This window comes from Tachysurus fulvidraco, chromosome 8 (genome assembly GCF_022655615.1).
Source record: "Tachysurus fulvidraco isolate hzauxx_2018 chromosome 8, HZAU_PFXX_2.0, whole genome shotgun sequence".
NCBI lineage: Eukaryota > Metazoa > Chordata > Actinopteri > Siluriformes > Bagridae > Tachysurus > Tachysurus fulvidraco.
In genome coordinates this window covers 25,578,475-25,588,474 of record NC_062525.1, presented here as the reverse complement: position 1 = coordinate 25,588,474, position 10,000 = coordinate 25,578,475, and the positions used below count along the sequence as shown (strand labels likewise).

At 45.0% G+C, this 10,000-nt stretch overlaps 1 protein-coding gene across 2 annotated transcripts in view; it reads right to left on the bottom strand.

The window, feature by feature from the left end:
- LOC113649383 (protein bicaudal C homolog 1) overlaps positions 1-10,000 on the bottom strand; it is a 77,941-nt gene that overhangs the window by 4,644 nt on the left and 63,297 nt on the right. The window contains exons 8-16 of one of the 2 annotated variants that reach the window (XM_047817596.1): positions 9,710-9,961; positions 8,358-8,489; positions 5,808-6,045; positions 4,791-4,952; positions 4,064-4,236; positions 3,820-3,952; positions 3,071-3,224; positions 1,043-1,199; positions 624-663 (exon numbers count right to left, since the gene is read on the bottom strand). In XM_047817596.1, the coding sequence (XP_047673552.1) occupies positions 624-663; positions 1,043-1,199; positions 3,071-3,224; positions 3,820-3,952; positions 4,064-4,236; positions 4,791-4,952; positions 5,808-6,045; positions 8,358-8,489; positions 9,710-9,961 (1,441 nt within the window). The remainder of the gene's footprint in view (positions 1-623; positions 664-1,042; positions 1,200-3,070; positions 3,225-3,819; positions 3,953-4,063; positions 4,237-4,790; positions 4,953-5,807; positions 6,046-8,357; positions 8,490-9,709; positions 9,962-10,000) is intronic. The other variant, XM_047817597.1, reaches the window with a different exon arrangement.

The window sequence follows — 10,000 nt, the reverse complement described above, 5'->3', positions numbered from 1 at the left end:
AATGCATCAAACCACAAATCTTACTTACCATAAATTAAATCTTACATACTACTATTTTTTTACACGTCCTAAATCACTCAATCAAAAAAAAAAAAACGACCTTGGCTAAGACACACTCTATTCATGATAATAGTTGACAATTTGGCAGAGTTAATGCATGACCAGCACATGGACCAGAGAAAGTGCTTATTAGGATCTTGTTTATTGCAACAGGATGTTTATTGTAAAATGAACCAAGGCTGTAATGACATGCTGAACACTGCCAGATCTTCTGCCCTTGGAAAATCAGCAGTTCTGTTCTACTGGCATGGTGGATTAAACATATCAGACTACCTCATTTTGTTATTCTGCACATGAACATTAATTTATCCCTTCGCCATCGCTAACCGCTTTATCCTGATCAGGGTTGCATTGGAGCTGAAGCCTATCACCCTGAATTGTACGCCTGTCCATCTCGGGGCACCGTAACCACACACATCCGCACACATCTACAGACTCTACACACCTAGAGGCAATTTCACATCACCAGCCTAACTACTGGCATGGTTATGGACAGAAGAAAGGAAACCACAGACAGGAAATGAGAGATGAACAGAAGACTTTTGAATCTGTGTACCACATACCTTTGGTTGCCAGCAACTTCTTCTGCTCGTAATCAAAGGCCTGGAGAAAATAAATAAATAAATAAATAAATAAAAAGTAGAGCGAATCAGAGCATGTTTAGGCTACGTTGGGAAGAATACAGCTTTCCTATATCACCTGTCAGCTTGCTTTATAGAAAGACAAAGGCACAAGTTAAACACTGCCTCGTTGTGTTCTAAGTATTTACCATACACTGATGGACAGACTCGTGTTTACAGTAAAAAACGAAACAGAGCAATGTCTGAGTGGACATTTGGGCACGTGACACGAGCCACCAGCGAGCACAGTAATGCCATTCAAACCTGCTGCACTGAAAAAGAAGCTGTGGTGTGAAATTATGATGCAGATGCTGAGTCCATTCCCTGAACGCTGTGACATTACAAGGCACAAGCTGGAGTACCTGCATGTTGGAGAAAGTCGACTGCGGCGGGAGACGGATGCGCTCCGAGTTCTGCTGGGCGGCTCGTTCGGCTGCTCTCTCGCTGCCCGGAGCCCGTTTATCTGCCACAGGACTCTCGGAAGCGCTGGAATCCGAGTCGGAAAGCAGACAGTCTGAACTGGAGAGGCAGAAAACGAGTAATTAGAAAAGAAATTAAAATTCTATTGTCTAGTTCACTGGTCCCCAACCTTTTTTTTCGCCGTGGACCGGTCAATGTTGGATAATTTTACCGTGACCCGCTGGGGGTGGGGGGTGGGGGCTATACAATTCAATTGTATTTAAACATGCCTTTTTAACTCACTACAACGCTAAACCAATGAGAACCCTGAGCTTGTTTCTTTACAACGAGACGGTTCCATCTGGGGTAACAGGAGACAATGACACCCGAAGTGTGTCGCTTATGTCCAGTTTATTCTGTTGTTTTGTTTCGGTTGCCATCACTGCAGAAATCCCCGCTTCACGGGGAATCGGTATCGGTGCGGCTTTAGGTGACGTCTCTCAGCTCCCGGTTAACCTCACGTCCATGGAAAGTCGCACAAACCCGAGAGAAATACACCACAGTAAATAAAATGGGAATCATTTAATGTTCCTTGGGCGGCCCGGTATCATTTGGTCCGTGGCCCGGGGGTTGGGGACCACTGCTGTAGTATACAAGCTCTAAAAATCTCCTTTAATCTACTCCTTCAGAAGCACAGCGTCACTGCGTCAGTTACAGAAGTCACACAGCTCGAGGCATAAAGATCTGCTGGGACACACAGCTGATGTTGTAGAATAGCCAAATAGTTTTCCAATAAACATTATCCAGTGTGTTAGAGGAAGTAACTGGCATTCTAGCGGCCCTACTATACATGGTAACATTCTTATACCACATGCAGTGAGCTAATATAGTGAACAGGAACCGTTTAGGTTACAATCAATTTCAAAGAATTGAATATATCTATTTATTCATCTATTCTCTATAGCACTAATCCTACACAAGGTCAAAGAGAACCTGAATTTTATCCCAGAGGACTTTGGGGGTCTCTTTGGGGGGTAACAGGGTGAACCTAGACAGGGTACCAACCCATCACAGACTGATGATTGTCATGTTATGGGCTAGAAAAGTGATTTCTGCTGGAGACTCAGAACTGTGTCACTGTCACAATGGTGTCTGAACATCAACAGCTGGAACCGGATAGGAAGGGTAAGTGAATTCAGCTTGGGTATGTGTGTTATGTGTAAGTGTGTCGTGACTGTGTGTGTGTGTGTGTGTGTGTGTGTGTGTGTGTGTGTGTGTGTGTGTGTGTGTGTGTGTGAGAGAGAGAGAGAGAGAGAGAGAGAGAGAGATAAAGAGAGAGAAAGATAGAGATCTCTCTCCATCGCTTCTCTCTCTTGCTCTCTCTCTCTCTCCTCGCTCTCCCTCTCTCCTCTCTCCTCTCTCTCTCTCCTTCTCTCTATCTCCCTTGCTCTTCTCCTCTGCTCTCTCTCCAATCTCTCTCTCTGCTCTCTATCTATCCTTACTCCCTCTCTCTCCTCTCTCTCTCTCTACTCTCTCTCTCTCGCTCTCTCCCTCTCTCTCCTCCCTCCCTCTCTCTCTCTCCTTCTCTCTCTCTCCCTCCTCTCTCTCTCTCTCTCTCTCTCTGTCTCTCTCTATCCTCTCTCTCTCTCGCTAATCTCTCTCTCTCTCTCTCTCCTCTCTATCTATCTCTCTCTCTTTTCTCTCTCTCTCTCTCTCTCTCCTCTCTCTCTCTCCTCTCTCTCTCTCCCTCTCTCTCTCCCCCCTTCTCTCTCCTCCATCTCTCTCTCTCTCTCTCTCCCTCTCTCTCTCTCTCTCTCCTCCATCTCTCTCTCTCTCTATCCCCTCTCTCTCTCTCTCTCTCTCTCTCTCTCTCTCTCTCTCTCTCTCTCTCCCTCTCTCTCTCTCCCTCTCTCTCTCTCTCTCTCTCTCTCTCTCTCTCTCTCTCTCTCTCTCTCTCTCTCTAGAGAGATAGAGAGAGAGAGAGAACATACTGTAAATGAGAGTTCTTTGTGCCCTGAAGTAACTCCACAGCCTGCCTCTTGCCTGAGGCTGTTTTACAGGAAGCCAGCATCTGCTTTAGTTCACTGCTGTTGCCCGAGTGTGAGGGGCTCCTCGGCATGCCCACCTCCACGAAAGTATCACATCCTGAACACACACACACACACACACACACACACACACACACACACACACACCCATGACCAAAATGACAGGCATCTTTGGTTAACAACTGTATAGCATGACTACTCTTGGTATAAAGGAATGTGGAGTCGATGCCCTTATTACAGCTTGACTGTTCACCAGAGACAGGAAACTCTAGTTTAATCGACTCCTGGTCTGACTGAAGGACAGAAACCATACCCTTATACTGGCTTTTGGAAGTTAAGCCAACCCAAACACATCCTAATGGTTACAAAGCAGGAATACGGAAATGCTTGGCCTTCAGGAAAGCATGGCTTAACCAGTTGGAACCAAACACACATTAATACATAAATGAACTGGCCAAAGTCAATACAATCTGAAGGTCAGGGGGTTGGTGTCACTCGAGCAGTTCACCACAATTTTCCCTAGAAAACTTAAGAATTAGAAGGAAAAAAACGGAACTGAAACTACCTCGCAGCTAGCGCTTTACTGCAAACTATTTCTTTTTGGACTTTTTACTGCTATTAAAAAAAAATGCAGTAGTCAAACATAATGCACACATTTGCAAGCCGGTGTATTTACTCCGAACCGAGAGTACCTTGATCCTGACTGGATTTGCTGGACAGTGGTTCAGATGGACAGTGTGTGTTGGCGTCCTGGGCAGGATCTCCATGTGCCGCATTCAGGACTTGTGATGAAGTGGACATTCTGCTGTACATAGAGCCCGAGTGCTGAAGCACAAAACAGACACAGATACATATGACATAGGACAGTTTACCGTGTTCATAGTTTCTGTCCTAACTGCTAGCTAGCAGACCGTGACATAGTCAAGGTTGTGTCACCTTGCCGTTGAGGGACGACACGGCCTTGCTGCAGTCTGTGACTCCGTTGACCTGTGGGTCTATTGGGGCAAGACCGGGTGGAGGAGACGGTGTATTCTGTGTGTAACGCTGAAGCAGGATGTTGGTCAGTGTGGCCTGAGTGGCTGGATGGATCATCATGGGTGATGAAAAACCTGGAGGTTTTGGTACAAAAACACAGTACATGGTCACCAGTTTGTGGACATCTAAAAATTGCTTTCTGAAGAGTCCTATTACAGTAACCTCCACTCTTCTGGGAAGGTTTGTGGGGATTCGTGTCCATTCAGACACAAGAACATTAGTGAGATCAGGCTTTGACATCAGAGGAAGATCTGAGGTTCAGTCTGTTCTTGTTTGATCCCAAAGGTGTTCAGTGGGGTTGAGTTGAAGTAAGGGCTCTGTGTAGGACACTTGAGATCTTCCACTTTAACCTTAATAGACGCCTTTACGGAGCTGGCTTTCTGCTCAGGAGCATTGTCATGCGGGAACAGGTTTGGGTCTCGGTTCAGTGACGGGAGACTGTAAAGCTACCTCTGGCCGTACTGTGTGTTAATGATCTTCTTACAATATAAATGAGAAATAAGATAATTACAAAATAATAACGCAAATATTTGCTTTGGAGATATTTAACATGAAGCCATTTTACACTAAGCTTTTCTGTGTGAATTTTGAAAATGTGTGTGTGTGTGTGTGTGTGTGTTTCTCACACCTTGTGTGCTGGTTGGACTGGCCAGTGAGTTAGACCAAAGTGTAGGACTCGGTGTTCCAGAGGAAGAAACATGCAGGGGGCTGATGGAGCTGTTGAGGGCATTAAGGAGAGAGTTCGGGGTGGATGGAGCACTTAGAGAAGCAGCTGTTGGACTGAGCAGACCTGAAACAGAGGTGGAAATCAGAACCATGAGATATCCATGAGTCCCTTCTCCAACTGCTCAACCCAGGACTGAAGCTTCTCACAGAGAGGATCACGATATCTGCAGCAGGCGATACAGTTCCAGGGGACGCGACTCATCCCAGTTACTGTCTCTACAACCTGCTGCAACCTGCTGGAGCTTCTGTTCCTAAGCCATCAGACTCCTCAACACAGACATGTCCATAATACAGATCCACAAAGACTCCACAAAAGCTCTGTCACTCGGCACTTCATGAAAATGACTCATCATGAATCAGTCATGTGAATCCACAAACCCCTAAATGAACTCAAATGACTAACAAAAGTCAAATCCTAATTAGGGCAAAATAAAACACCGTCATATAAAACGAGGAAGACGACGTCTGAGGCTACGCGAGCTGACGTGCCGCAATCGACGAGCTCCGTCAGTGGTAGATTTACGCTTGAGAAGCTGTCGCTGTTCAGTCATGGTTTTTATCGTGTACGGCTTTGTGAGCTTCACCTTTTATGGACTTTATGGTTGGCGCTAAATATAAATCGTCTGCGATGAGAGATTTACTGTAACAGTGATCGTCATTTAACACTTTATAACATTATAACAGAAAGAAAACCAGTGTTATTAAATCTTTGGTGCGTCTGGAAGAGATATTTTTTTTTGCCTACAAAAATATTTACACACGACTAAAAATATTTGATAGATGCGGCTCCAAAGATCACCGTTCACGATAAATCAAATATTTTAGCAACCATTTACTCTTAAAAAATGGATCTGCTGCTATTTATTCAATGGATTATCAAATGAAGACATTATAAGGAAGAAAGCCATATTTCTCTTACCCAGACTGGTGAGCCCCAAGCTGGCAGAGGTGAGGATGTCGATGCCCATGGGGCAGCTGAGAGTCGGGGTCAGGGCAGATGGGGGGCTGCTGCTGCTGCTGCTGCTGCTGCTGGAGGAGGTGGTGGTGGTGGTGGTGGAGATGGACACACACACTCCACTGCTGTCCAGACCAAGCAGATAGCGCCGGGCTTCGTACATGTTCAGAGCGTTCCTCTCCACGCTCTTCACTATCACTGACTTCAGACGAACGAAGAACAGAACAGACAGAGTTTACTTCATCTTATAATAAAAAGCCTTTATGTTTGTCACAGATACGTTGCATGGCAGTGAAGTTCTTTCTTCACAAATCCCAGCTTTGGATGTCGGGGTCAGAGCACAGGGCCGTCTCAGGGTCCTAACAGTGGCAGCTTTGCATCACTGGGGTTTCAACTCTGACCTTCCTAACAACAGCCCTGAGCCTTAACCACATGAACCGCCTCTGACCCGCAAAAATGTTTCATAGAGCAGCATTCTGTAGTTATTAATGTTATTAACCTTATTAATGGTCATGAAATCAGTGCCGATTTGGGTCATTGCTCGAGGAACGATGGAGGATTAGGCCTAGATCTTTTGAGGGGTTTGTTCTGAATCTTTGAAGCGAATGTAGCTAACAAATCTGACTCTTAGAATTCTGAAAATAAGACATAATGTATTCCTCAAATCATATCCAAGTGGTTAATAATATCACTTAGACCAGGGGCCGGCGAGCCGCAGCTCCGGAGCCGCAAGTGGCCCTTTCATCCCTCTGCTGTGGCTCCCTGTAGATTTGGAAAACAAATATTTAATTTAAAATTATTTTATTTTAGTTAGTTAGTTAGTTTGTAAAAAAAATGTAATTCTAAATTCTAAGATCATGAAGCTCTTGTAACATTAAAATAAACCGTGTTTCATTTTTTTGTCGCTCAAAATACGCGTCATAACCGCCGACTTGCGAAATCCGACACAGGAGCTGATGCGTTTTTGGTTTTCTGCAGCCGGGAAGTTCAAATGTTGATGTCATGAATACGAAGACGACTCGATTAGACATTGAACATTTTATTTGAAAGTAACCTTCGACATAGCGTCTTTTTTGTTAAGGTTAGTTCAAACTGTTCAAAATATTTTTGTTTGTTTGCAGAAATTTGGTTCTGTCAGGTCCACTTTGTCAAAAGAGAATTTATTAGATGATATGTATACGGTTAGTGTTGGCGGTCTGGGTCTGTTCTGGGCGAGAATCCACGCGCCAGTCCGTACGCATGCAGGGACAGAGCGGGGAGAGCAGCGACTAGAAAATAGAATAGACCTCCCGTATAACAGCAGAACCAATAATCATGCATAGAGTTTCTTTTTTTTGTTTTTTTTTGGAAAGTAAAAAATGAATGAATGGATAAATAAATAATTAAATAATTAGAGAGAAAAATATGTGGAGATTTATGACGTAGACTGGTACAACGAACACGGGTTCCGGCGCGGTGGAGTCGGGGTTGGAGGAGGGAGTTTAGGTCGCGGCAGCAGCGAAGCGCTAGAGCGGCTCTATGAATGGGAATTTAAATGGTCGGGTAATATGGATGTCGTAACCGGATTGGTGCGCGTCGGGGACAGCTGATTAGCAGCTGATGCACGCTTGAAGGCGTGGCCTGCCAGAACTAACTAATATATGCAGCGTTCTCTTCATTTTAGATGTCAAAAAAGTTTTGTGGCTCCCTGTGGGTTTTTTTTCTGTGGGAAACGGCTCCAAATGGCTCTCTGAGTGCTTAAGGTTGCCGACCCCCGACTCAGACCTACAGGTGGGACTTTCTGTAATCTGTAAACAAACTTTTCACCACGGCAGTGAACGCGACGTGACGAGAGCGGCCGTAAACGTACCTTACTGTTTTACACAATATCAAGAAAACGTATGAAGATTTGCACGAGTGTAAAGCCAAAGAGGTGGAAACACAGCGTTTGCTGACGAACTGCCTGTGAAGTGGAGAATTGTGTCGATGAACGAAACGTCGAATGATAAAAAACATACTTTGCGTCCTTCTAGCTAACAGATATATGATGACGATTCTAGAGTCGTGACAGTCAACATGAACTGATATACTGTATGTAGGAGGAAGGTTTTGCCCATGGTAACATTTTCCCTTATTGAGGACCGTTTAAAACTGGGGCAGTAAACAGGGAAATCAGCAAATCATTTGGAGGAAGGCAGATTTATGCGCTGAAATGGCGTTTCGCACAGTCTGCTGATTTAGAACGGAGCCGTTTGGGGAAAAACACAAGATCCTGTTTCGTCGTCTGACCATGAGCGAGGATATGAAAATGAATGCTGAGAAAAGCTTTCCAGTTCCCAGATTCCCAAAAACAAACCACACACTGCTTCTATGTGTGACGGCTATACGCTCATGAGGTGAGATCAGACCTTCAGTCTCCTTTACAGGTTTACAGTTATAATTCTCTCAACCTTGATGGTGGGTGTGTGTGTGTGTGTGTGTGTGTGTGTGTGTGTGTGTGTGTGTGTGTGTGTGTGTGTGTGTGTGTGTGTGTACCTTGCTAGGTTGTTTGGGTTTGGGTTTAACACTGATGAACACATCCAGCTGTTCCATGAGAGATGTTACACACTGTGGATCAACTGCAATGTCCTCTTTGATATCAAACATCAGGACCAGCGGCAGGCAGCCCTGGGGCACACCCATGTCCACACACACACACACACACACACACACACACACACACACACACACACACACACACACACACACACACACACACACACACACCACCAGACAGTGAGAACGGAAGAAAGAAAAGTCACTTTCAACAGAGTTTTAAATCACTGAAACTTGAAGATCTAAGATCTACTTGGCTCACATCCTAAAGTAGCAAAGCTCCAGTTATTGCACTGTGATCCACCCTCTCGTTCTCATGCTGGAAAGAGCAACATCAGCAGGTAGAGCACTGAATAAACCCTGCACATTAACTCAACAAACCCAGCAGGTGCTCTGGAACCACTGAGAATGCTCTAGAACCTTCAGCTTCCTTTGTTTATACACACAGCCAGATCCTAATAGACATGTGACACTGAACTAATCTGGGAGGTGTTCGATTGAAAGGCTTATGATCCCGTACTGTATGTACGTACACACGATTGTCTAGGTTGCCTTCCTGAGGCCGAGCGTGAGCCTTACGACACTCCTACATACACTCACCTGGATAGTGCGGAACTTCTGCTGTAATCGTAAAGACTCTGATGTTCATAAGTAAGTTATATCCTTTACTGGTTGACTTATGCTAATAATTTATAATCACATTATATGGTGTCATCCTGAAAAGGGTGGGTTTAATTCGGTCAAAGATTCCTCATGACTTCTCGTGGAGTTTTAAGTTTGCTGTCTTAGGATGAATCTATCGACTGATTCATGATCAGCTCCTGTAAAAGCTGATGATACGAGTGAGTGTGTCTCGTACTGAGAGATGCATAATAAAGAAGATATTGTTCCTCTCGATGCTGGAACTACTTTGATTTCCCACAAAGCGCAAGGGAAACATTCTCTACTTCTGTGTTCCTACACAAGGATCCTATGTTTATGCTCTTTCTTTTTCTTTTCCCCCGTGTGCCGCCACAATAGCTCTCATTCTCACTGACCACCCGTAATGAGTCATGTTCACTGCTCGTCTAGCCGACCTGAGCGCTCAGGAACCTGAAGAAGACTACAACAGCAAGTGATGGCTAAAGTCACTGTTTTCTATTGTGTCTTGACACACACACACACACACACACACACACACACACACACACACACACAGAAAAGCAACAGAAAGATAGAAAAAGAACAGAAAAACGTAAATAGAGGAAAAGTCAGCAGGTCAGGAGATAACAGAACAGTTTGTTTTTTTTTACCATGAGGTACTGGCGTGCCAGGCATACAGAGTCGATGGTGCCCTGGATATAGACGGTGGATTTTTTCTGAGGGCAGTTGGGATCAGGGAAGTGCACTTGAGCACCGGTTCGTTGCATGATGTGCTTGATGTTGCTGCCGTTGCGTCCCATCATGGCCAGGTGGTGTTGGGGCGCGATGTCCAGCTGTGTGCTCACAGTAATGGCGCTCGCCAGGCTACCGGCTAAGTGCTCCAGCAGCATGGCCGTGCCCCTCTGCAGCACAACCACAAAGAGAAATCATCGCTCTTTAAT